Source organism: Peromyscus californicus, unplaced genomic scaffold, assembly GCF_007827085.1.
Source record: "Peromyscus californicus insignis strain IS unplaced genomic scaffold, ASM782708v3 Scaffold_17__1_contigs__length_78620276, whole genome shotgun sequence".
Classification (NCBI taxonomy): domain Eukaryota; kingdom Metazoa; phylum Chordata; class Mammalia; order Rodentia; family Cricetidae; genus Peromyscus; species Peromyscus californicus.
In genome coordinates, this window is record NW_026294469.1 from 36,034,831 (window position 1) to 36,062,743 (window position 27,913).

General features: G+C 41.7%; 1 protein-coding gene and 1 pseudogene across 1 annotated transcript; one reads left to right on the forward strand and one right to left on the reverse strand.

The window, feature by feature from the left end:
• Positions 1-4,803: 4,803 nt before the first annotated feature.
• LOC128113086 (ferritin light chain 1-like) lies at positions 4,804-5,613 on the reverse strand (annotated as a pseudogene).
• A 12,272-nt stretch (positions 5,614-17,885) lies between these two features.
• Arl14epl (ADP ribosylation factor like GTPase 14 effector protein like) lies at positions 17,886-24,671 on the forward strand. Its single transcript, XM_052741453.1, has 3 exons — positions 17,886-17,981; positions 20,314-20,453; positions 24,449-24,671. The coding sequence occupies exons 1-3, from the start codon at positions 17,886-17,888 to the stop codon at positions 24,669-24,671; spliced, it is 459 nt and encodes a 152-aa protein (XP_052597413.1).
• Positions 24,672-27,913: the final 3,242 nt, after the last annotated feature.

A 27,913-nucleotide genomic window follows, 5' to 3' on the forward strand; every position in this document is an offset into this window, starting at 1 on the left:
TTCTCCAAGAATCCCTTTCTCAGTAGTACAATGAAAACATTGCTCTGCATTAGTGGTTTTCTTTGGGACCTCTTAGAAGAATTTGATGGTTCAGAAACGGCTGAGGTTTTTTTTTTTGTGTGGGGTTTCCTCTTTCTCCTCATCTTTGTCAGCACTTATTTATTCATACTTAAGTTATCATATAAAATAATGGGTTTAATTATGAGATTTTTGGACAGAAGCTCAGCATTTTCTTTGTCTTAAGCTTCTGATAATAAACTACTCTGTTCTAATGTCACCCTTTATGGTCTGTGAATCAGTCTTTGACTAATGAGACAAGATCCCAGAGGCCACTGACTCAGGACAAGTCTTGTGTGTCTTCCCGAGTTAAAGCCTGTCTGAAGCGAGAGATAAAGCCTTCACCAAATTGACAGTCCACTTTTTTATATATCAATTATCCTCTTTCCCCTCCCCTTATGATCTTCCCTCCCCTCTCATGATATCCTTTCCAGTTTCAACACACAGACACACACAGACACACACAGACACACACAGACACACACACACACACACAAAATTCAGGCTCTCTGTATGAGAGAAATCCAGATTCTATATCTGATTTTGAGTCTGACTTACTTCACCTAACATAATGATTTTCATTTCTGTATATTTCCTAGAAAATATCATGATTGCATCTGTCCTTATGGTTGAGAAAGGTCCCATCGTGTATATGTACCAGCTTTTCTTTATCCATTCAGATGCTGATGGACATCTCAGCTGGTTCTGTTTCCTGGGTGTTGTGGACAGTGTAGTATAAACATGGATGTGTAAGAATTTCTGCAGTATGTTGACTTCATCTTTTGGGGATCTATCAAACTGTGGTATAACTGAGACATATGGTCGTTCCATATTGACTTTGAGTGTGGCTGCATCCGTTTACATTCCCACTAGCAGTATAAATGTTCCTCTTTCCCTGCATCCTAGTCACCATTTGTCATTTAGTCTTATGATGGTAAGTCATCCTGACTGGGATGGGATCTCATCTTGAAATGTTTAATTTGCATTTCCTGTTTGCTCCTGCTATCCTGATATGCAGACACCTTACTCTGAAGCCTCCTCTGGCCTTACCCCAGCTGCTCCATACTCACTTTGGAAGGGCTCCTCTTTGGCTGTAGAACAATAGGGAAATACATCTTACTGTCAGTGATGATAAGTTCATAACAGTGGACACTTTGATTGAGGCCTGGTCACACAGAAACATGTGGAATTCTTGAAATGGTGAGGGTTCTGTTTTACTTTGAAGATATTTTAGTTTCAGTGCACAAGGGTCCCAATTCCACCTCTACCACTGAAAAAAACCTCTATTCTGGATTATGGTTTTTGCACCATCTGTTGGACATATTTATTCTATGCATACAAGAGAGATATGGTGAGAGGGAAGAGTAGGGCTGGCAGAGGCAAGGCCTAGCAATGATTATTTTTGTAATTTCTTACTAGGGAGAAGAGGACAAGAACCAAGGAACTAAGCATCTATCTTAAGAGAGCAGAGCATCAAAAATATAGCAGAATATAAAAATGTTCTGAATGTTTATAGAAGATGTGGAACATAGAAATATAAAAAAGATGAAGGCCAAAAAGCTCTTTCTTTTTAGAATGGGAAATGTCTGAGAGAAGGTAAATGGTATGAGGGGTGGAAAAGAGTTAGATACTGAGGACATAAATGACAGCACAATGATATTATGGGCAAATAAGTGACAATAAGTTAGAGAATTGGAAGGTGTGATTAAATTCCTAGAAAAAAAGTTACCAAACTGGGACACAAAGAAAACATTTATAACCTTCTACATTCTTATATCTTCTTTCTTATCAATAAAGTGTAGCACTTTTACCTATAAGCATATACAAACTCCCAGTACCATTTTAGTTATTGTCTTAGTCGTGTTCTGTTGCTGGGAAGTGACACCACGACCATGACAACTCTTATAAAAGAAAGCATTGAAATGGGGTTTGTTTACAGTTTAGAGGTTTAGTCCATTCTCAACCTCATGGGGGGCATGTTGCATGCAGGCAGACAGGGTGCTGAAAAAGTAGTTGAGAGTTCTACATCTGGATCAGCAGGCAGCAGGAAGAGAGAGTGACTCTGGGCTTTGCTTGGGCATTTAAAAAAAAAAACCCAAAGCCCACCCTCAGTGACACACTTCATCCAACAAGGCCATACCTCCTAATCCCTCCCAAGTAGTGGCACTTGTTGATGACTAATTATTCAGACATCTGAGCCTATGGGGCCATTCTTATTCCAACCATCACAGCCGTTTATAAGGTCACATATTTTCTTGACAAAGTCATTGTCTTTTACTTTCTTGACTTAGTAATTCTACAATTTATCATCAACACAGAACTTCATGTTGTAGTTAAAGTTTTGCAAAGATCTTCATCTTTACAATAAATTTGCTAAGGAGGAATTGCTGGTTCAAAAAAGATGTCTGCTTTAAAGCTTTTGTTAGGGGGCTGGAGAGATGGCTCAGCAGTTAAAAGCATTTGTTACTCTTGCAGAGGGCCTGAGTTCAATCCTCAGCACACACATAATGGTTCACAGCCATCCATAACTCTGATTCCAGGGAACCAGATGCCCTCTTCTGGCTTCTGCAGGCACCAGACATTCGCATAGTGCATAGATATCCATGCAGGCAAAACAATTATACACAAATTAATATATATATGTATATGTACATACATATATATATATACACACATAGATATAGATATGAAAGCAAGGCTTTTAAAAAATGTACCAGGTAGCTATAGTTTTCACTGAACAACCAACAAAAGGTATTTGTTAAAGAGAGAATAAAAGGAACAAATTGGGGTTATAGCAAATACAACTGTGTTCTAGAAATGGGAAATATTTCATGTAATAATAAGGATGCCATGATATTGGTAAATCAATTAGTAACACTAGCATAATAATTACATTTCTAGTAGAGTATTTGCTGTAATAGTAAATAAAATAGTAGTACAGTAAAAATTTCCATTTTCAAAAACTGTTAGCTTGTCTGTCATATTCACTTACAGTAGTCTGTTCAGGTTGGAAACTATTAAAACCATGTGAGGATTTCCCAGGAGGGATCTGCTGGAGGTCCTGAACTTACACACTTCTGCTTGTTCCCTCTTGGTTGTCTTATTCCGTCTGCCTGGTGGCTGGCCTCCCTCTTCCCATCATTGGGAATGCCACATCCTGGAGTCTACATCCTTACACAAAGGCTACCCCAGTTCACTTTGAGTTTCAGCCCATGTTGAGCCCTCTGCAACACATAGACTTCTCCTTACACTTGGTTATGGTTGGAGCAAGCCCTTCACCCAGTAGTCAACGCCTTTTCTACTTCATCAATCCCTGGAGTTAGCCTGTTAGATTTAGAAGAGCTTTCAGATGTACTTTGGGGAGCTTTTGTTTGTTTGTTTGTTTGTTTCTCTTCTCCTGCGAGCAACTCACAGTCCCTTTACTCTTGCTTCTGGCCCAACAGTGCTTCGAACATTTGTGATGGGTGCCCGGTGCTCATTTGATACCATAACTCCTGGAAGCAGACCTGGGAGCTCTGAGAGCAAAGGAATCATGGCTTGTCTTTTACCTCTTGCCAAGCGAAGGCTTCGAAGAGCAGCAATTACTAATATTCTTGATGGTCTCCAACAATCTGACAACTACTGGTCTTGGCTCAGCCCCATGCACTTACAGACCTTCATAGTGGTTGCCACCAGAAAGTGCATCTTTTCTATTTTACAGTTTCACAGTACCTTAATCAAACAACAGCTGCGGCAAGCCTGAAGCAATGGAACCCAGGCAATAATGATGATTCTCATGGGGATCTTTCCAAGAGAAGTTTGGCTTATTCAGTAGCTGCTGAGGGAGACGTTAGAACACTTAGGAAGATAAAAGTAGAGTGTGTTGCTGTGGTCCCTTGGATGGTCAATGTTGTAGAATATCATTTTAAGATGTGCTACATTTGTTTATGCTGTGGAACATTTGTTTAACGATGCAAAGATATGTTGTATTCTTTTATGTTGCATTTGTTCAACTCCGTGAAGCTGTGTTACTGTGCCTGTCTGAAACACCTGATGTCCTAATAAAGTGCTGAATGACCAATAGTGAAGCAGGAGAAAGGAGAGGTGGAGAGAAAAAACAGAAGGAGAAATCTAGGAGGAAAAGAAGAGTAAGAGAACAAGGAGAGGAGGACGCTAGGGGCCAGTCACCTGGCCACACAGTCAGCCATGGAGTAAGAGTGAAAGTAAGGTTACAGAAGTAAGAAAAGGAAAAAGCCCAGAGGCAAAAGGTAGATGGGATCACTTAAAGTTAAGAAAAGCTGGCAAGAAACAATATTACTAATAATATTTAAGAATATTTAAATATTAATTAATATTAATTAATAATAATTAAGAATAAGCCTCCGTGTGTGATTTATTTGGGAGCTGGGTGGCGGGCCCCCCAAAAGAGCAAAGAGCAAAAGAGAGAAAACAAACAGTGACAGTTCATGGCTTTCAAAGTGAGTGGATTTTTAATTACAATCACAACAAATATCCTATGGAGTATATGGGAATACTCTTATATTCCCTTTGTCTCACATGAGGATAATATACACAATATTGTGACTTACAATTATTTAACTTAGGATTCTTTGACTTATTTTTTAAAGGTTTTAAATGCTATTTCTAATGTTTTTATTTGTTTGTGTTTAGATTTTTTTTTTTTTTTCTATTTCAAAATGCTTTGTTTTCACTTAGTCCCGAGACTTGGGAGGGGCTCCAGAGCGGTTAACAAAGCTGCCTAGAGGTTCAGGTGAAGGTCCTGAGGCTGGTTGGTGCAGAGCAGAGGAGGCCCTTGGAAGGTGACGCCTCCTGGTCATGCTTGAGAGTGAACCTCTCGAAGAGGTACTCGTCCAGAGATGGCGGGGGCACACCGGTCTGTGCTGGCTGCGGCCCAGCCACCCTGAGGAGGTTGGTCAGGTGGTTGCCCATCTTCTTGTTTTTTTTTTGTTTTTTTTTTTTTTTTTTTTTTGGTTTTTCGAGACAGGGTTTCTCTGTGTAGCTTTGCGCCTTTCCTGGAACTCGCTTTGGAGACCAGGCTGGCCTCGAACTCACAGAGATCCGCCTGGCTCTGCCTCCCGAGTGCTGGGATTAAAGGCGTGCGCCACCACCGCCCGGCATGCCCATCTTCTTGAAGAGCTTCACCTCCTCATCCAGGAAGTGGTTTTCCAGGAAGTCACAGAGGTGAGGATCTGTGCGAGCAGAAGCCAGGGCATGAAGATCCAAGAGGGCCTAGTTCAGGCTCTTCTCCAGGACCAAGGCAGCTTCCATGGCCTCCTGGGATTTACCCCACTCATCTTGAGACGGCTTCTGCACATCCTGGAATAGTGCGCGGCCTCCGCGTTCGTTCTGCATCTTGAGCAGCCACTCGGTGCCCTTGCGCTTCTCCTCCGCCAATTCGCGGAAGAAGTGGCCGACACCCTCCAGAGCCATGTCATCCGGGTCAAAATAGTAGCCCAAAGAGAGGTAGCTGTTGGAGGCCCGGAGGTGCAAGTTGACCAGGCGGTTCGCTGCAGCCTCCACTTCGGTGGAATAATTCTGACGGACCTGGGAGCTCATGGCTGATACGCAGTATGGAGCAAACCACGAAGAGACGGTGCTGGCTGGTCCTGGGAGCCGAAGGCTGCGAGGAGATGGTCCCAGAGGCTGCGACTGGAGACACTGGGAAGCCGCTGGACGCTAACAAAGGGAGGCCCTGGGTGTGCTCCGTCCAAACACTGTTGAAGCAAGACACAGACATGGGATCTCCGGGCGCTCGTGTTTAGATTTTTTTAAGACAGGGTCTCTATGTAGTCCTGGCTGTCCTGGAGCTTGCCGTGTAAACCAGACTGGCCTCACACTCACAGGGATCCTCCTGCACCACCATGCTCAGCTATTTCTAATGTTTTTATAGACACATCCAGTAGGGAACAACTTTAAAAATTGTATTTTGATATTTTCCAAAATTAATGACACTTAGTATGACATTTCCTCCTGACAGTGAGTAGCAGCAGGCAGCTACAATTCCTAGCCAGCCACATGGTCACAAATAAGGAAAACTTGACAGTCTACAATATCCTCTTAGACATGACATTCAGTGGTTTACATGTGTCTTGTCTTGTTTCTTTTCTTTCTTTTTTGGTGATACTCCTAGTGGCTAAACATAAGGACCTGTGCATGCTAGGCAAGTATTCTACCACTGAGCTACACCTGTGGCCTAACATGCATTCTGGACTTAAAATATCTTAAACTTCACTTGCATTGATTGGGGAGTTTATTATAAGTTGAGGATTATTAGTAGAGTTAATATACCTCATATGTTACTTTTTAAATTTACTATATGCACATATATATATATATATATATATGCACATATATTTCTGGGTAGGTGTGTAGGTATGTGGTGTATGTGTTTGGGTGGGTGTGTGCATTTGAGTCCTTATTATATAGCATGTGTTTTACCAGCTGAGTTACGTCACCCAATGTCACTTCATGATATCTTCTGTATTCCTTTTTCATATGATTCTATGTTTATCATACATACATATATGTGTGTACCATAGTTTATTAACCATCCTCCTATGTGTGTATTCCAGTGTTTTGCAACTTTAGGCAACAGGTTTGAGTTTTTAAAGTACAGTACATGTTACAAATTAATATACATAGTTATAACTTGATCTAATAAATTAATATAATTCATAAACATTAAGGTTTTTGCTGTCTGGGAATTAATAAGGAAACTGAAGAGAGTTTTAAAAGGTGAATCATTCATTTGAAAAGGCAATCAATTTTGTATTACATTCTACTGACTAGCGTAGCCAAGGAAACCTGAAAAGAAATAAATCTACTTGTTAAAGTTATATGGAAGGACAATGAATTCTAGACTCACAAAGTTAATGATGTGCTGAAAAAAAAATACCATTCCATCTCTTAAAACTAGATTGAAATCTTTATGAGAAATGCTAGGAAGGTTTTTGGAAGTTATTAAGTGATTTCAATGTGAAATGTCCTCCACGGGCAAATGCATTTGAACACTAGTTGCTGGTGCTGTTTGGGAAGGTTGTGGAGATTTCCGGGAGGAAGTCGGTCACTGGGGTTGATCCTTGAGGTTCTGTGGCCTTCCCTCACATCCTACTTACTTTCTTGTTCCAGCCAGTATATTGCAATATGGCCAGCAACCTCCCAATCCTATGGCCGTGTTTTCTCTGCCATGATGGAATCGATCTCCTCAAATGATAATGCAAAATAAATTCTTCATTCAGTTGCTTTTGCCAGGGGCCCTAGTTAGCCTTAACTGTCACTATCCCATAGCCCCCAATCACCTGAAAAAGGGTTCAGTTGAGTAATTGTTTTTATTGGGTTGGGCTGTGAACATGTCTGTGAGTGATTGTCTTGATTGTTGTAATTGATGGAGGAGGGCACAGCCCACTGTGTGTAGTGCCATTATTTTCTGGACAGCTGGTCCTGAGCTATATAAGAATGATAGCGAAGCTTGGGCCTGTGAGTGAGTCACGGAGTAAGCCAGCAAACAGAGTTCCCCACGGTTTCCACTTCAAGTTCCTGCTCTGACTTCCCTCAATGAGGAACTGTGGCCTGGAAGTGCAATCCAAGTAAATCTTTTCTTCCTCCAAGTTGCTTATGGTCAGTGTGTTTTATTATAGCAATAGAAAAGTAACTAGAACACCAGGAATTTTGTCATAGCAACAAGATACACAACTAGTCAAGAAATATTGTCAGTTTAAAATTTGTGTTAGAGTATGCTTTAAAAAAATTAGAAATAATATAGTATAATTATTTTGTATGCCCTAATGACTTTCTGTGCATCATCAGTTTGGGGGGATCTTAACCTTTTAATAAAACTCTGTGTTTAGCAGTTTTCTTGGTTGGCTAGCATTCTTTCCCTCTAGTAGATTTCCCTCTGCCTAGTTTGAAGTACTTACTGCTTTTGAACTTGGCCAACCACATTTGATTTTCCTTGGTGTTTTTGTTGCATCTTGTATGGTCAGAGCAGCAAAGTGCACCTTCTGCTGACTGCATAAGAAGAAAGCCAATGAGATAAAAAACACTGAAGACAGCTTATGTTGGAGGAAATGTGGAGCAAGGGGAACACTCCTACACTGTTGGTGGGAGTGCAAACTTATACAGCCACTTTGGAAATCAGTATGGTGGTTTCTCAGAAAATAGGGAATCAATCTACCTCAAGACCCAATGATACCACTCTTGGGCATGTACCCAAGGAATGCTTAATCATAGCACAAGGACATATGCTCAACTATGTTCATAGCAGCGTTATTCGTAATAGCTAGAACCTGGAAACAACTTAGATACCTCTCAACTGAAGAATGGATTAAGAAAATGTGTTATATATACACAATGGAATACTTCTCAGCAGTAAAAAAAAAACAATGACATCATGAAATTTGCAGGCAAATGGATGGAACTAGAAAATATCATCCTGAGTGAGGTAACCCAGACTGAGAAGGACAAACATGGTATGTACTCACTCATAAGTGGATATACTAGATGTAAATCAAAGGATAACCAGACTACAACCCACAGCTCCAGAGAAGCTAGCTAACAAGGAAGATCCTGTTATGGATCACCCTGGGAAGCAAAAAAAAGATGAGATTTCCATGAGTAAACTGAGGATGAGGGAGGCTAATGGAGGGTAGGAGGTGGGGGTGAAAACATAAGGGAATGAGATGGTTGAGCTGGAACAGAGACAGAGTGAGAAAACATTGAAAGAGATATCTTGACAGAGGAGGACTTCATGGGGATAGGGAGAAACCTGGTGCTAGGAAAGTTCCAAGGAATCCACAGGGATGACCCCACCTTAAACTACTAGCAATAGTGGAGAGGGTGCCTGAACTGGCCTACTCCAGTAATCAGATTGGTGAATACCCTAACTGTCATCATAGAGCCTTCATCCAGTAACGGATGGAAGCAGATGCAGAGATCCACAGCCAAGCACCAGGCCAAGCTCCAGGAGTCCAGTTGAAGAGAAAGAAGAAGGATTCTATGAGCAAGGGGCATCAAGATCATGATGGGGAAATCTACAGAGACAACCGAACCAAGCTAGTGGGAACTTATGAACTTTAGACCAACAGCTGTGAAGCCTCCATGGCCTCTGCATATGGGAGACAGTTGTGTAGCTTGGTCTGTTTGAGGACCCCCTGGCAGTGGGGTCAGGATCTAGTCCTGGTGCACCAGCAGGCTTTTTAGAGCCCACTACCTATGGTGAGACACCTTGCACAGCCTTCATGCAGCGGGGAGGAGCTTGGACCTGCCTCAACTGAATGTACCAGTCTTTGCTGACTCCCTATGGGAGGCCTTACCTTTTCAGAGGAGAGGATGGGTGGGTTGTCAGGGAAGGCTGGAAAGGGGAGTGGGGGGAGGGATGAGAGGGGGATCTGTGGTTGGCATATAAAATGAATAAAAAAAATTCTTAATTGAAAGAAAAAGAAGAAAGCCACACTTGGCCAAAGTTTGTTTTTTTGCAGAGTGTAACTGATTCTGGGACAATCTGGCAAGGCTTTCACCTGCTCTGAGGTTCATCAGTCCATAACTTGCCAAGTAGAACACACATTTGATTATGCACACATTCCTTGGGAGTACAGCACCGTCTGTCTTAATATTAAGCACAAGTCAACTAGAGCTCATTCTGGGACCAGCTGAAGGTTCTGCTCCGTTGTCGGACGACTCCAAGCTCATGTAGCCAATAATTTCTTTCTTTCCTTGCAGTAAAAGTAGCTAGGAATGAGGTAGTGTTTTTTACCCTATAATTCATAAATGAACAGGGCTAGGTTTAAGCTGCCAGGGAAGTGATTTTAATGACTCACAATACAATACTGGAGGCCTGGTGGCAGAAGATGATCTTTAGAGGGTGGTAATTTAGGGATTAACGCATTTCTTAGACACAGTTATAAACATGGGTTCGTTTTCTCTAGAGACACTTTTTTTTTTTCCTTCATGATTTTTCGTTAGAAATATGTCCATACTAAAGTACTTATACTGGAGTATAAAACAGACAAAAAGGAATTAGACGTGACTGTGAAACCCTTGAAGCTGTGGTGCAAAATGGGGGCTAGAGAGCCGAGACTTGGGTTCTGAGCGGTTGCTTATTTTGAATGGAAGATGGGAGAGATGTGTTATGACTTTCTGACCTCAGAGGGCTTTAGAACGGACTCGCAGTGTGAGAGTTGACACATCTCTGTCCCCGTGTTCCACCTTCCACCCCCCCACCCCCCCCCCCCCCCACCCCCACCCCCGTCCCCAGCCACGATTACACAAGCATTAAATTGTAGAGACACTTGGGAGACTTCATGATCTTTCCCCTGAGAGTTCTATGGTTTCCTAGCAAAACAAAGGAAGCAAGACAAAACAGTTTCTCTTTCTTTCCTGTGTTCCTTCCTTCTCTTTAGCCTCCTGAAAGGTATGTGTGCTTCCGTTTACCAACTACTACTTTGGCTTGGTTAGGTAACCGCCGTGAAGAGGCAGGGAGCAATAAACCTGGCAGGTCTTTTGAACAGGACTTCACTAACAATGCAGATCAGGCAGAGAGAGAGGGCACACGCCGGGCACAGAGTGCTCACTCTGAGTTCACACTGCCCAGTTTATGTGTTGAGAGTGGAAGACAATCCGAGTTCCTTTACTGCAGTGGAGGACCAAATGAAGTGAAATCTAATAAATATTACAGGGCTGTTGGGAGCTGGGAGGAAGGCCCTCCAGGCTTGAGCACTGAGATGAGTGGTTCTGTGGGTTATTAAATGGGGATGATGCTGTAAACGGTCCTGTCCTCTGGTCTCCTCAGAGTCTTCCTCTCCTATCTGTGGGGCATGGCAAACGCATCTCTGTCTTTCATAATCCTTAACACTGCATTGAATTTTGCACTGGGTGCAGAATCCAAGAGGTCCACTTCGTGAATAGGGAGGGTCCTTGCAGCTGGTAACCTGTCACTCACTGATCTGGACCAACATTTTGGTGGTGATGGTGGGGGGCAGTTTTGAACAGATGCAAGATTGCAAACACACTAAGCATGTGGAAACATTCTACTCTTTGATTGCCAGAGTCTCTGCTAAGTACACTTTCAAATAATTTTAAATAACTAGGTGTGTTTTTATATGGAGCCAAAGAACTCCCCTGCCTCTCTCTCTTCTTTCCCCTCCCTCCCTTCCCCCCAACCCTCTGTGTATGTGTGTTTGGTACAGACAATAGCTCCAAAAGTATCTCTAGTTATCTGTAGGTACAGCTATTTCTAAAGAACTAGAATTGTTTATTTAACCACAGGCTCAAAAGGTTACATTTACCTTTGTTTTCTTTTTTCTTTTCTTTTTCTTTTGAGAGCATTTCACACTGTAACCCAGGCCTGTCAGGAGCTAACTGTATTGTGCAGCTCTGGCTGGCTTTAAACTCAAGACAGGCTTCCTACTTTAGCCTCCTAAATCCTAGGATTACGGAGATAAGACGCCAAACGCAGCTCAATACTTTTAATTCTTATGAACACATGACAATAGATGCGTTTTGCTATTTTTTTTTTAAGGGGATTAATAAGCAGTTTTGTGGCTTTGAAAAGAGCTCACTCAGTTGGGAGGCATCAGCAAGGGAGTCAGTTAATTGACCACAGGCACCGCCTTCTCCAAAAATGCCCTTCGTGGAATCAGACACCCGTCAATTACGGCAGTGGCGTAGTATTTTTAGCAAGGACAGAAACCGAGGCTAATGGCAGAATGAGATGAAGAAATAGTTCCCCCCCTTTTTTTTGTATGCATGTGTGCACAGTTCTTACCTCTAAAGAGCTTGCAGGGAACTCTTACAGATAGTGTCTCTGAGTACACGGCTTTATCTGATACTGAGTTTTGAAAGCAGAGGGCTAACGTTTGAGCCAAACATTTTTCCTGCTTTGGTGACTTGCAGATAGATGCCTTTGCGACAGAGCTAAACAATACTCCTTCGTTCCTATACAAGACACAATCAGCTTTCCTAAAATTAACTCCAGGGGATTTGACGTTAACCTCTCCCCGCCACGAGGCTCACGTGTTTGAACGTGTAGACCCCAGCTGATGGGGCTGTTGGAAGGGTTGCGGAATCTTTAGTTGATGGGGCCTCACTGGAGGAAGTGAGTCAGTGGGGGCGGGCCTTGAGGTTTTATAGCCTAGCCCCACTTCCTGTTTACTTCCTGTGCTTCCTGATCGTAGATACACGTGAGCAGCTGTCCCCCATTCCTAAGGACTTACTTCCCGGCCACAGTGGGCCGTATCCCTCTGAACTGTAAGCAAAAATAAACCCTCCCTCCTTTAAGTTGCTCTTCTCAGGGGGTTTCATCCCAGGCACAACTAAAGTAATACGCCAGGGGACCCTAAAGATGAGTGTGATTAAAGTGTGGGTTATTTTGTCTGCAGCTTTCTTGGTGGCCTGTGCCTCAGAGGGAACATGAAGACAGAGACTTGGGTTAGTCCCTTTCCCTGGTAAGAGAGTCCCCGAAGCTTCCGCAGTGTGTTCAGCTTGTCAGGGTTTAAAAGCAAACGCTGCTTATCCACCATGGATAATTTAGCCACCATGAATCAGGAATAAAAGCCACTGCTTCATCTGACGCTCCACCTAAGAAGGGATGATCTAGTTCAGTGCTAGAGAAAAATACAACTATACAGTAGCAGTCTAATGTAGCTTTAAAAAAAAAAAAGTTAATTTAAATGAGTAAATTCAATTGTAATGGACTGAATTATCAGTAAGTGAGTTGAAGACCAAATTCCACTGTGACTTTATTTGGAGATAATTACTTTAGCAAGTACAGTTAAATGAAGGAATGCCAAATCTGAGAGGCTACATAGTCTAATAAGAAAAGGGAGACTTCAGGGCACTGGTGGTACAGGTGGTGGTACAGGTCTTTAATCCCAGCACTCGGGAGGCAGAGGCAGGCAGATGTATCTCTGTGAATTCAAGGCCATCCTAGGTAAGCCAGAGCTATATAGTGAGACCCTGTCTTGAAAATAAAAACAAACAAAACTGAACTGACTTCGAAGGAGAATGAGTGTTCAGGCAAGCATGCATCTAGAGCAACCCAGGCTTCCTGTTTAAGTTGAATAAAGGAGTTTGCATCAGAATGTAAAGCAAGGAACTATTACCTGCAGGAAGACAGTATTCTCTGCAGTAATCTCTCTGCTGACCTGCCCAATGAGCTTAGTGAATTAGGTCATTTACAATGTGACGAGCCTGTTCTCTTTCCTATACTGACCAATCTTGGGCTGGCTCTGCTTCAGCAGTCTATGTTAGGAGTCTAGAAGCCTCTTTGCCTGGACTTGGCCTGTGTTTGAGATCTTGCATAATTCATCTGAAATGGTGCTAGAACAAAATACAATGTTGGTCAAACTGAGTTTGTGTTCTTTTAGTCAAATATAATAACTCAGGGTTTTCTATGTGTCCTGCCCCATGCTTAGGAATGTGCTTCTTCCCTAGCTGGAACAATCCTGAGCTGGGAGCCTTCATTTCCAACACCATGATGGTGGGGATGGTGACAGCAGGTTCTTGGAAGAGGCTCCTAATATTTTGTGTGTGTATGTCAGAAATTGCATCGGCAGACAGAACTTCGGTTAGAAGTTAGTGGACATAATTATGTACAATTTAATTATTTATATTCAAAGACCTTCTGTACTGTCTGGTTAGAAACTTCTACCTTAGGAACGTCATCCAAGGGAAAAAGAGTTAGTTCTAACTATTTTAGTACTTTCCTGGGACAAATGTTTTGGGCTGGTAATAATGGCCAATTACAATTTAGTGCCTGGTGGAATTGTATTATAATTCCATTTTTATTTATCTGGCACACGTAATGATTAGTTTTAATTTAATCAGTTTAACTTGACACACTCTGGAATCACCCAGGGAGAGAATCTCAGTGAGAAGCTGTTTAGATCAGGTTGGCCTGTGAGCATGCTTTGTGGAGGATTACCTTGATTGTGTTAGTTGAAGTGAGAGGGCTGCCCATTATGGGTGACACCATTCCCTAGGGAAGGGATTCTGAACTGTAAAAGGGGAGAGAAAAATGAGGGCAGACTTGCACACTTCATTCCTGTTTCATTGTCTTTTATTATGGATACAGTGTCTCAAGCTCCTGTAACTGATTTCCCAGCATTAATAGACAGTATCTAACCTGGACCTGTGTGCTAAAAATAAACCCCTTCTCCCCTAAGTTGCTTTTGTCAGAGTATTTTATCACAGCAACAAAATGAAAATAAGACCTCAAAAGAGCAACCTTGCCCCCTAGAGTATTCATGGGAACCCAAATTTCATGAGTGACTTCAGCAAAAGTGCTTTGAGTGAAGGAGTTTCATAAGAAATCAATTAGCTCTGTGCACTTTAAATTCCATAGTATTTCAGGAAAAGCTCTTGCCTATGGAAACATCTTTTAAAAATCTTTCCTTTGAGGAAGAATATTTATTATGTAAAGAAAATAGAGGGTTTGGGGTTTCTTTTGGACATCCTTTATAAGTAGCTCCTAATCAATATTATGGAATATTAATTTAAGATGTGTTATATTTGTTTATGCCATGGAACATTTGTTTAATCATGCAAGATGTGTTGCATTCTTTTATGTTGCATTTGTTTAACTCTTTGAAGCTTTGTTACTTTGCCCATCTAAAACATCTGATTGGTCTATAAAGAGCTGAATGGCCAATAGCTAGGCAAGAGAGGCAGAATAGGCAGGACTGGCAGACAGAGAGAATAAATAGGAGGAGAAATCTGGAAAGAAAGGAGCAAGGAGCAAGAAAAGAGGGGGCCGGCCACCCAGCCACATAGTCAGACATGGAATAAGAAGGAAAGAAAAGATATATAGGAATAGAGAAATGTGTAAAAGCCCAGAGGCAAAAGGTAGATGGAATAAGTTAAGAAAAGCTGGCTAGAAATTAGCCAAGCTAAGGCCAGGCATTTATATATAAGTAAGAATAAGAGTCCATATATGATTTGGGAGCTGGGTGGCAGGACCCCCCCAAGAGTAAGAGCAAAGAGTGAAAACAACCACCCACAAATGGAGGCCCAGAGAGAAAGGAATCGTAGTGAATCAGGATGGCATGTTGGATTGGAGAGGACCCAGGGCTCAAAGTGAAAGGCTTCAGTTAAGGGAGAGATGGGAGAACAGTCAGCTGAGGCAGTGAAGGTGAGTGTTGGCTCAGGTGCTGGGTGCTGAGCCTAGGCATCTTGTTAGAGACAGCAATGAGGGACCTTCACTGATATGCCAGGGACATAGGATAGAAGCAGAGAGGAATCACTAAGATCTTTCAGCAGAAATAAGATAAACACTTCTTATTTAGGGACATAAACATACTTAGAGTGTGTCCTATGAACAGGAGTGAAAAGAGAGTATGGGTATCAGTTCTAAGGTGAGATGACCAGATTGGGTAGGGAAACATATCTCATTTTCTTCTGATATTTTCCATAATGCCCTAAAATGGGATTGTAATAGAGAGTTTATAATTATACAGTTAGGAGGACTCTTTCTTATAACTCTGGGTGATCTTGGACTCAGCAGGGACTCTATGATTTTAAAATAGCTTCACATGATTTTTGTCTTCACACATGTTGGAAAATAATCTGCCATTCTGTTTGAACAAATCTGAATTTGCATGTGAGTGTCAAAGAAATAAATTGCTTTGCAGTAAGTGCAATCCTCTGCTCTTAAGTTTCCTCCTCATTAAAAATAATCTTATTTTAATAGTAAAATGAATGGACTTTACTGTTGGATTTCTCTAGATATTTATATAATGGATCAATCTATTAACCCTTTTCCTTTTCCTTTTTCTTTTCTGCTCTCTCTCCTCTGACTCCCTTCCCTTATCCTTCTCTCATCTACTTTCATGTCATGTCTTCTTTTCTATTCTTCTTGCTTTTCTTCCTTCTCTTTACTTACCTATTGATATTTGTCTTTCTATGTTCTGCAATTTCACCCATTTCCCCCTGTAAATGACACATTTTTATTCTTCTTTGTGGATGGATAATACTCCATCGTGTGTATATATACCACATTACCCATTCATTTGTTGACAAACATGGAGGCCATTTTTAAACATACAAGGAAGACTGTTCAAGTCTACTGAAAAAAAAAAACACCAAAATTCAGTTTGAACTCAACTCCCTTGAAGCAGAAGGTGAAAGGGTTCTTAGTGAGTGGGATATACTACTAGAAAAGTACTGGGAAACTTGGGGTACACAGGAATGCTGGAAAGTAGGATGTGTTAAGGACCATGAGTAAGTTCTGAGTTTGCAGATGTTTTTCTCAGTGACAGGGACACTTGCATTTGATAGTTATCCTTGTTCAAAGCTAGACTCCTGTTGGCTCATGTAGAATGGAAGAAAAGATGCTGCTTCCTGATGACTACATTTCAGATGAATGGTTTCCAGGTCTTTGAGAAGGACAGTTCTGTTCTGAAATGACTGATGCCAAAGGGCGAAGGACATGTTTCTAATTGCCAGGTTTTCATTTTTTAAGCAAGTGCTCTATGGAAGGAAATTCCAGAAAGAAACCTGTCTAAAAGTTAGTCAAACTGCCATCTTGGTAAAGGGTAATGTATTGCCACCATGTCTACTACCACTGGTCACATTGTAGTCCCTGTTGTGTTTTAGATGGATTATCCAATAAAGAATGCAAAGGACGAATATATATTGGAAAGAAAATTCAGCATCATTTCCTTAACTAAGACCCACTGACAGGTCTTCTGTAGCCAACAAAGAGCTAATACCAAATGGCCCAAACCAACCGAACAGAGTTAACTCGGGGTTCCTTTGGAAGAAATAACCTGTGATCAGCCTGGTGACTGTTGAGAGATGAGGAAAGCAACCGAGATTGTGAAAGTATCTTCTGTAGTGTAGCCTTTTCTTCTGGAATGCCACAGACCAGCCCTGCACCGTGAACATATGATCAACATTGTTTGTGATCAGTCTCCCACATAGGTGCAAAGAGATGATGCACACATAGCAACATCCTGATGCGTTGCTGAAGTGGTTTTAATTAAATCACAGCCATTTTAGAAACCGATTGTTATAAAAAAAATCGATGACTAGCATTTAGCTGAAGTTGCATTAGAAATACATCAGAAAGCTTGAGTGGGGGCATGGTCGGGATTTTTCTGTTGTGTGATAAAATAATCTGACAAAAGTAGTTTAGGGGAGAAAAGCTTTACTTTAGCTTACGGGTCCAGGTTACATAGAGTCTGTTCATCACTGTAGGGAGGTCACAGTGGCAGGAGCTTGAGGGTCACATTATATACATAGTCAAGGATGAGACAGCAGTGACTGTATGCATGCTTGCCCTCATTTTTCTTTCTTTCCTCTTTCACGGCTCAGGATCTATTGCCTAGGGAGTAGTGCCACCCATAATGGATGGCTTCTCGCTTCAAATTAACAAAATCAAGATAATCCCCATAGACATGCCCTTAAGCCAATTGGATCTAGCAGAAGCCATGAGAATGGATATAAGCTTTACAGTTACTAGGGATGTATGTATGGTCTTTGCATATCTTACTTCCCACCCCCACCCCAAGAGAATAAGCATGAAGGGAAAAGAATGAATAATTTATTCTTCCTAAACAAGAGGGTTGGTCTTCAGTGTTGTCTGCTCCAGAGCCATCCATGATACTGAGGATGGTAAAAAGTATGAGCGATTTCTCATCGGGGCACTTGGAAAGACATCATTAGAATGTTTGTGGGGAGTAAGATGCAGGCGGTTAAGAGGGACTTTCCCCTGTAGTCTGGCTTTGAATGTAAAGACAGCTTGGAAGGAGATCAAAAGAAAATCCTAAAATGAAACACGGACATGTATGATACTGATGTTTCATTTCTTTCCCATTGCCTTTTTAGTGGCCCAAATGAGCGAACCGTCCGATAAGAACAGCTCCACTCAAGAAGAATCCACAAATCCAATGTTTCCAGAGAAAAGCAGTCAGATTGGACAAAAGCAACTGGTATAGCACGCAGGTTTCATGATTCCGGGTTATTGGTTGAGCCTCTAGCATGGGGCGTCTGAGATGGCTGTGGACGTGACGGCAGGTCAGACATCAGCACCTCATGAGAAAACTTTGCTCTTCAGCATTTGGCATTGTCTGGCGAATTTCCTCTTTGCTTTGTGTTCCTTACTTTTAGCCTAGTGATCCATGTAATGAAGTCTTGTCCTCACAATGGAATATTTGAAAAGAATCTAGTCAGTAAAGCGAGATATCCACGGGAGTTTGCTTGAAGGTTATTAGGGAATTTATTAGGGTATAAATTGAGGAAATACACTCATGAATACAGAACCAAGTAAACAGCTGAAGTCGTCCTCTGTTCTGACCGGGAGCGAATCCACCTGGCAGTCGGCTCATGCCAGGAAGCAGGAACCAGGGAGAAGGGTCTCATGACCCCTCTCCCTTTCCTCCTAAGGGGTCACGTAGGACAGTAGGACAGCAAGAAGCACCGCCTCCTTCGGGCCCTATAACCCAAGGTCATGGGCAGAGCAAATACCACTATAAGTCAGGTCTTTTATTTAGTTAACACATTTGCATTTTGTTCTTAACCCTGTCATAGTTCTAAATGCATTATGTATATCACCTCACCCAAGTCTTGTCACGAGATAGTAATAGCCTTATTTTACAATAGCACCTCACCCAAGTCTTGTCACGAGATAGTAATAACCTTATTTTACAATAGCACCTCACCCAAGTCTTGTCACAAGATAGTAATGACCTTATTTTACAAAAACGAGCCGCTAAGGCTTAGAGAAGCAAGAACTTGTTCAATGTACACAGTTTACGATTGGCAGAGACAAGACTTGAACAGCAGCTGGCTCATCTGCTGTTTGTTCCTGGCTTCTTGCTATATAACTTCTTGCAGGACTAGAGAGTGCTGGGTTTACGGCTTTCATAGCTATACCCAAGTGTAGAGCTGTTTCATAGGGTATGTCTATAAAACAAACCAGTGTACCCCCATCAAGATGACACTTTAAGGAAATGTTTCTAATATCCGAGGTAGATACCTAGAGTACTATTAAGCTAGCTAAGCTGCGAAAGTCCTATCTGTTACATTGAAAGTGTCCTGTTGGTTTTTTAGGAATTACATTTCCAGTGGACTTTGGCCAGTGTGCTTTTGGGTTACCCAGGTTATTTTCTTCTGAACTTCTTCAGAAGAATGTTTCTTTTCCTGTGACATGTGTTACATACTTAGAACATGTCCTCACACTGGCTAGGGCACACACACACTTGTAACCTCGGCCCTTGAGAGGCTGAAGCAGGAGGATTGCCACAAGTTCAAGGCCAGCCCGGGTTCCATAGTGAGTTCTAGGCTGGCCTACTGTCGAGTGGGACTGGTATCAAAGAAACAAGCAATGATAGCAATAACTAAGAGTCACCTTTTTATTTTTGTGAATATGTGAGTGTTTGTGTGTGTGTGTGTGTGTGTGTGTGTGTGTGTGTGTGTGTGTGTGTGTGTGTGTATACCTGGTGCCTGCAAAGGCCAGAGGAGGCTCTTGGGACCCTTGGAACTGGAGTTACAGATGACTGTGAGCCGCCATGTGGGTGCTGGGAGTCGAACTCCATCGTCTGCAAGAGCTCTTAACCACTGTGCCATCTTTCCAGTCTCACGTCATCATGTCTTGGTTGAAGGGTCTTGTTTCTTGTCTTCACAATCAGGCCCCGTTTTATTTCTGAATACAAAAGTTTCCCCAACAAAGACTTTTGGGAGTTTTCCCTAACATCCAGAAAGTAGTCCTAGCAAGATTTTTCTTGCTCAAATCTGGCTTTAATTGAGAGTGAACCCTCAGTGGCACTGTCTATGTGCAAGCCTGAGGGCATGTGCAGCCCAGGACAGGCAATGGTTTTGAGACCCATTCCAGAGGCTGGAGTTGGCCAAGGAGGAGGATGTGTGCCTCGGCTTCTCACGGCTTTGACATTGTATATGAGCTGCTTCTGTGGTGGCTGAGGGAGGATCACGACTGCTGTGTCCTTATGCCCAGGAAAAAGCCAGTTCTGGTGTTTGTCCCCATCAGGTTTGAAAGGCTGGCAGGTGTTTTACAGGTATAAACAAGTCTACTGTTCTCTCTTGATTTCTTCCACATTTTCATTATCTGCACTTTATACCCTGTATTTAGAAAGAATGGCCTAATTTGAGAATGTATCGCCTCTAGAAACTTAATCAGATTAAACTGTTGATTTTTCCTTATGAATCAAACACATTTCCACGCTCTTTTGATAAGAGCTATAGGCAGCCTATTTTGAAAGAATGAAAAATGAATGAAACTACTTAAATATTTTCTTCATTTCACAGCAACAGATAGAACGGCAGTTGAAATGCTTGGCATTTCAAAACCCTGGACCACAGGTGGCGGATTTTAACCCTGAAACAAGGCAGCAGAAAAAAAAAGCACGGATGTCGAAAATGAATGAATATTTTTCTGGGAAGCACAAGTAAGGTTATGACCTATTTGATTTATGGGGTTAAAAATCGCATGTGTTCTCCTTGATTTTAAAGCAAAGTAATTGAAAGTTACATCTTGTGATTTCAAAAATCTCTTCTGTAGTACACTTAAGATCCCATATGTCTGGATGTTAGCATCTTTAAGAAATAGGCAATGTTGTTGAGAGCAAGATGGCTTGTACCTAGAGTGCCAGCACTTGGATGCAGAGGCAGGAAGATTCCAAGTTCAAAGTCAGCTTGTTGCTTTGGGAAACTGTGTATATGTGTTTGGGTTGGGGGGTGGGTGGTAATCTAAGTCTCACATTAAAGATCACCTTTTTTTTTTTTTTAAGGGCCTTGTACTAAAAAAATACCTTTAGTAGGAAAGTTGACTAAATATAACAATGAAGTATCATTAAAAGAAAAAATAATGTAACCATAGGGATAGATTCAAAATATATATATATTCAAAAATAAATATAAGGACTATTAATACATTGGAATATACCTGAAGTTGTAACTCTTCAGTGATGGAACACTTGCCTAGCATGCGCAAGGCCCTAGCTTCCAACTCCAGCATGACAAGGGAAAAAAATATGTTCCCCTGCAGGGAACTGGAGGGATGGCTCAGCAGTGAGGAACACTTCCTGTTCTTCCAGAGCACCTGAGCTGGTACTTAGCACCCACCTTGGGCAGCTCACAGCTGCCTGCAAATCCAGCTCTAGGGACTCTGACCCCATTTTCTGGTTTTGCAGGGAGGGGATCTCTACACAGATGGCACTCACACATCCACATAAATTTTTAAATGGTTTATATGAAACAGAAGGAGCGAAAACTGAGCATACACGTTTGAAAATTTGATGTGTAGGAAGGATGGTGTTTATTATTTTTTCATTTTTCCCTCTTATTGAAAATAGATTCTCTTCTCATATAATATATCCTGATTATAGTTTCCTCTCATTTTTATGTATAAAATATGGTATGATTTATGCTGATCTTATAAAATTGCTTTTAAAATAAAATTTCAGTGAATTCTCATTAAGGAAAAGTGACATTACAACAAAATTATTTTATAATTTCTCTCTCACACACAAATGATTTATATGTATTATTTTTAATTAAGTGTGTGAGTGCAGGTGCCCACAGAGCCCAGAGGTATCAGATACCCCGACACTATATACTTACCGGTAGTAGTGAACTACCCTAGGTGCATGCTGGGAATTGAACTCCAGTCCCGTGGAAGAACAGTATATGCTCTTTTTTTTGTTGTTGTTTTTTTGTTTTTTTTCGAGACAGGGTTTCTCTGTGTAGCTTTGCGCCTTTTCCTGGAACTCACTTGGTAGCCCAGGCTGGCCTCGAACTCACAGAGATCCGCCTGGCTCTGCCTCCCGAGTGCTGGGATTAAAGGCATGCGCCACCACCGCCCGGCTATATGCTCTTAATTAACCACTGAGCTATCTCTCCAGCCCCATATATGAATAATTTTAAAAATCATGTATACATATTAAACCATAAACAAAATGTTGATAAATTAAAATATATTTTAAAAATATCTTAATTAGAAGGCATTCCAGCTAATGTGTGATCACGAGGCAGTTCCTCACCCTTTCTTACTTTTCTAGGAAAGGGGGAAAGGAAGAAACTGAATTACTTCAACTGAACAGGAGGAGAGGAGGTATTAGGCTTGGGGACAAAGGATGCAGAGGTACCCACTATTGTAGGCGAAGTTTTCCTGTCTTGAAGTCATTCTCAAATAAACACACCGGGGCTTACATTAATTACAAATGCTTGGCCAGTATCTCAGGCTTATTACTAACTAGCTTTTACAATTTAAGTTAACCCATATTCCTTATTTATGCTCTACCATGTGCCAGTACCTTTATTAACATGGCACGTTCATCTCCTGCTCCGTCAAGTGTCTGGCTGATGACTCCTCTGACTCTATTCTTCCTCTTACCGGAGTCTTCTGTATCTGGCTGTCCCATCTATACTTCTTGCCTGGCTTCCAGCCTGTCAGCTTCTTATTAACCAATGAGAGTAGTACATAGTCACAGTGTACAGAAGGATTATTCCACAGCCCACTGTGATCGCATGAGTGAAATGCCAGTCATTGGAGCTCATAGTGGTAAGATATATAAGCTACTCCCAAGGTTTTCAAGCAGATCTGTTTTGAAGGTTATATTGAAAGTGGTTTGGTTTTGAGTGGGTGGTAAAGTTCCTATAAAAGTCTTTCACTGCAGGCATGCTGCAGAGGTGGACAGAGAAAGTGTGGGGACCTAAGGTCTGAAGTGCTGCCCTCTGGCACTGAGCATTTTGCCTTCCCCAGGGCCTTACAATGCAGACTGGTGCCACCTCAGTTATTTACATTTTCTGTCCACAGTAGGGGGGGGGGGGAATAGTCATAAAGAAACAGAAGAAAAGACATGTGGAACCTTTGCCAATAGTTTCTTTTTTTTTCCCCTTTAATGATTATGGTGTAGTAACTGATAGTCCTCATCTTGAGTCATTAATAAATGTAGTAGTTTTTGCTAGAGTACTTTTCAGAGAGAAAAAGATTATAAAATTAGTAGAAAAGTGTAGAGGGCATGAAGTCCTTGCGCTCACAGATAAGCACTAGGGAAAGCAGGATTGTTAAACGTGCAGGGTTGTCTCTTTGATGGAAGGCATGTATACCTGTTTTCCACTCAGAAGGCTGAGAGTGGGTGTGGTTAATAGCCTGGAGACCTCTGCACTCTCTGTATGGCCAGGCCACACTTGGCCCCTGCAGACCCTTATAAACAGGACTGTGAGGTGGTTTATAGCCTAGTGATCTTTGCACTATCTCAATGACAGAGAACACACCAGATCCTCCCTAGGCCCTTAATATAACACATGTAGTCTATCTATAGAACCCATCTTCATGGAAGAAGTGACATGTACTTTGAAAAGAGTTCCAATGTAGTTAATTATGCCTTAAACTGTATTGTGCACATGGGATTATGTTACACCAGGAAACTTTTTTCCAAATTGTCCTGTCCTTAAATATGCCTAAAATAAACTGCCTGGTGTCAGACTTTGAAAGTTTGAACCAACACCGGCTACAGATTATTGAATCAGACTTTCTTCTTGCCTCACACAGATCAGCACTATACTGGCCATGGTGTCTACAGAGGCCCCCACAGAAAAATGCCATCAATATGTTATTTTAAAGGAAATATAAAACTTTTGTAGCAGGAAGCTTTGGTTAGCTATTCCAGTGTTCTTAGATGGATGATTATATGCCCCTGAAATGCTGGACAACTGTAACACAAATTCCTAAATGGTCTTAGTAAAAAACCCAGAGCCAGATATTGGGGTAAATGCTTAAAGATCAGAGAGACAAAGCAATAAGCCACCTTTTACCTCTAGGACTCCTCAGCCTGAAAAGGCCTCAACTGATAGGCCTCTAGCCAAATGAGCTTCCTCATCCAGAAAAGGCTTCTAGTTCCTGTCTCCTCACACCTTACATATCTTTCTCTACCCAGCCATCACTTCCTGGGATTAAAAGCCTGTGCGCTTCCCAGTACTGGGATTAAAGGTGTGTGCCACCACTGCCTGGCTCTGTTTACTCTCCTAGACCGAATCAATCTCGTGTAGTCCAGGGTGGCTTTGAACTCACAGAGATCCAGACAGATCTCTGCCTCCCAAGTGCTAGGATTAAAGGTGTGTGCCACCACTGCCTGGCTGCTATGTTCAATCTAGTGGCTTGTTCTGTCTTCTGGTCTTCAGGCAGATTTTATTAGGGAACACAGTATATTACCACAGACAATGAAGTTGCTCTCAGCAACAAGCCTGGCTGCACATACTGGCTGGCTGTGCCAAGTCATCACTGCCATTCAGTATGGGGGGTGGGGGGGCTGTTTCTGGTAACCTCCAGGATGCTGTTCCCTGAGAGTCAAAGGGCCATGCACGTGATGGAGCTGTGCAGGAGTCTCTTCACCACAGTGGGGACAGCAGGGCTATCGCATGTCATTTTTTCTCTTTGCAGAGTTATGAGGAAGTACGACAAAAGCGGCAGGCTACTCTGTAACGACATGGACCTGTGTGACTGCCTGGAGAAGAACTGCCTGGGCTGCTTCTACCCTTGTCCCAAGTGCAACTCCAACAAGTGCGGGCCTGAGTGCCGATGCAACCGGCGCTGGGTTTATGACGCCATTGTCACCGAGTCTGGAGAGGTCATCAGCACCTTGCCGTTTAGTGTTCCTGACTAGGAGATATTACACACAGACACTTTCTAGACACACACTCTCTAGACTCTCACTTTCTTCTCTCTCTCTGTATGTGTGTGTGTATGTGTGTGTTTTGAGACAGGGTCTTATTCTGTCCCTCACGCTGGCTTTGAACTTATACCAGTCTTTCTGTCTTAGCTTCTCAAGTTCTGGTAGTTTAGGTATAATACATCATACCTGGCTCCCATTTCTTGATTTTTATTGTATATATACATACATACATACATACATGTATAGTCAGGTCATTTGTGTATATATGTACATATACATACACACACACATACATACCTACATACATACATACACTTTTAAGTCAAACCTCTTCCGCTTGGATAAGTTTTAGTGTTTGGGCAAAATATTCTCACATGGTATAGATCAGTGTAGAATATACAATAATTGTGTAGACTTATATTCCCTCCCAGGTTCCTCAACTCATGACTGAGGGCTGCAGGAGTGGCCGATCAGTCCTGCTCATTAGCACCAGCCTCAAGCCTGCCTTGAAGTCACACCTCCCACTTCTCAGGGTGTCTGGTTCAGAACACCACAGTTTTAAGATCTGCAGAACACTGTATCTAAAAACTGTTACCTAGAACACACAACCATAACTTTGTGATGTGTTTTTCTTAGAATGTCATACATAACTAAGAAAAGCAATGTTGTGCCTTTGTACTGCATAGCTTTAGTCTTATTTTTTATTGTTTACATTTTACTGTTAATCTTAAATTTGGTAATGATATTTCTATTATCAAACATTTGTATTTTACTGAGTTATATATTATTTAATAAATTGAGAAGTGAAGGCTTGAATTTGCTGAAAGTCAGTGATTTACACATTTCCTTACAGGATCAGTATTTCAGGATCTTTTTAAAAAAAGAAAGTTAGCCTTAATTAATATGCAGAGTGGCTTGTATGCTTGCTAGTTGAATGTATGGATGAGCAGTTAACTAAAAACATGATGTAGTTGTCTCAGATAAGCTGCAGGAGATGTCTGGAAGGTTGAATTCAGCCTTCTTTAAGATTTATTATTTATTGTCTTTATTTTTCTCTTTCTCCCTTCCTTCCTCTCTCTCCCTCCTGTGTGTGTGTGTGTGTGTGTGTGTGTGTGTGTGTGTGTGTGTGTGTGTGTGTGTGTGTGTGTGTGTGTCTTTGTTTAAGTTCATATACATGAGTGCAGGTGCCTACAGAGGCCAGAGACATTGGCTTCCCTGGAGCTGGGGTTACTGGCAGTTTTGAACCACTTGAAATTGGCACTGGGAATGAAACCCAAGTCCTTCACAAGAGCAGCATGTGCTCTAAATGTCTGAGCCATCTCTCTAGCACTGAACTTTTCCCCTTCTTGTTTAAGTCAGAGTTTTCTCTTATGTTCATTGTCCAGAGGGCCCTTACATCCTCAGTTATTAAGATGTGTGATATGACTCAAGAATTCACATTTGAAACAAATTTCCAGGTGATGATGATGCCACTGGCCTGGGGACCATGTATGAAAACCACTTCCCTAAGTTAGATACATAATGGAAGGACATGCTTAAACAGTGGGACTTAGTTCTATTTTAAACCAAGAAGAATATCTTGTTCGGAGTAAATGCAAAGTATTGAAAGCTGGGTTTTCAAGGTTTCTTTTCCCTCCATAAGCCATTAAAAAATACTTATTTCTGTACAATTTTCACATGGTAGAAACTCTGACAGTTCTGGACTTGTTACTTGAGAATACATTTTGTTATAAAAATGCCTAAGATGTTGTGGTGGGCATGGAACTCCTGTCCACATAACAAAAGAATTTAGATCCTTCTGCACTGTTTCCCACAGAGCTCACTGGCTTTTCTGGACTCCATTTACTTTTGTGGCTGCATATCAAACCCAGGGCTTTGTGCATGCTAAGTAAGGGTTCATCATTGAGCTACACCCAAAACCTTCAAGTCTCCTCAATGGAGCAGTTAGTACTGTGAGCCAAACTTTAAGAGTCCCTAGTTTATGACCTTTCACTATCACAGCCCTTGGAGAAAAGTAGAAAGTGAAATTACCCAAGTCACATCTTTTGAAAGTTCACTGGGTATGCATAGCCCTGAGGGCAGCAAAAATGATGGAGGACCTTTTCATTTGATGTATTTTTTTTTTCATTTTGAGAATGATGATTATTTTCTAAATAATGGGCCAAATGTACTACTTTATGACTTCCTATCTTTGAATTCTGTAATGTTTCAGCTCATGGGAATGGTGGATGGATCAAGCAATACTGAGAAAAGGTTGATCTGTGCCAGACATTGGGCTAGATGCCAGAGACAGAGCACCATCCCAAATCTACCTTCCCCCACCTTCATGGAGTTTGTGGACTTAGGCCGTTTTCATTTTTGGTTCTTTGCATTCTGCTTGTATACCTGGGGAGATGTAACCCCAGTGAATTAAATTGGCCCCAGTGAGAACACACTGAAGAGCTGTCAACCCTGATATTTGTTTGAGACAGAATTTTATACAGCTCAGGCAGGCCTAGAACTCCCTCCGAGGTTCTTCTGCCCCCACTTCCTGAGTGCTGGTATTAAAAAGTGTGTGTCACTATGCATGGTTGGGGATTGACCCCCAGGCTCCATGCATGCTTGAAAGCCCCCTACCAACTACACTGGTATCCCCAGCCCAACCCTGATTTTAACACCAGAAGCTTTCCTTCCCTGATAAAACAAAGTCCAAAATTGGCTAGTTCTTAAAATACATTCAGGTACCTTTAATAACATCCATTCCTTAGCCTCCTCCAGTCCTCCAAAATCTGAACTTCCAGAACTCAGGCTTAGGCATCTGTTTCTTCAGCCCGGCTTCCTTGTTGAATCTCATGGTGAGTGTGAGCAATCCTACTGATGCCACAAGTCACCCATCTTCATTCTAAAAACAAAGGGGCACTAATCTCTCTCTTCTATTTCCTCTTGTCATTCACTCTTAAGCAACAAGGTAATTTGGCTTTAAAATCAGTCTTGGTAAGTAAGTGTATTGGCAAGTTATGTTCACAGCTTTCCCAGTAAATCTAAAAATTAAGAAAAAGAGCAATAATTACTAAGCAGACATTGCCTGCTACTTACATGAGGCCTAGTAAAACATGATGCAATGTGAGTTTAGAAATCAGGTTTGTCAAATACAATTTTAGAAATCAGGTTTATGAAATATGATTTAAGAAATCAGGTTTATCTTGTTCATCGTGATCGAATGCCAACTGAATGGCTTTTTGAAAAGCCTTCTT

What these genes read in the sequence shown, in the direction of transcription:
- Arl14epl (XM_052741453.1), top strand. Translation starts at nt 17,886, where the DNA reads ATGAGCGAACCGTCCGATAAGAACAGCTCCACTCAAGAAGAATCCACA. An exon ending in AGATTGGACAAAAGCAACTG is followed by an intron (nt 17,982 to 20,313) that starts GTATAGCACGCA and finishes TTCATTTCACAG; the next exon opens with CAACAGATAGAACGGCAGTT. An exon ending in TATTTTTCTGGGAAGCACAA is followed by an intron (nt 20,454 to 24,448) that starts GTAAGGTTATGA and finishes TTCTCTTTGCAG; the next exon opens with AGTTATGAGGAAGTACGACA.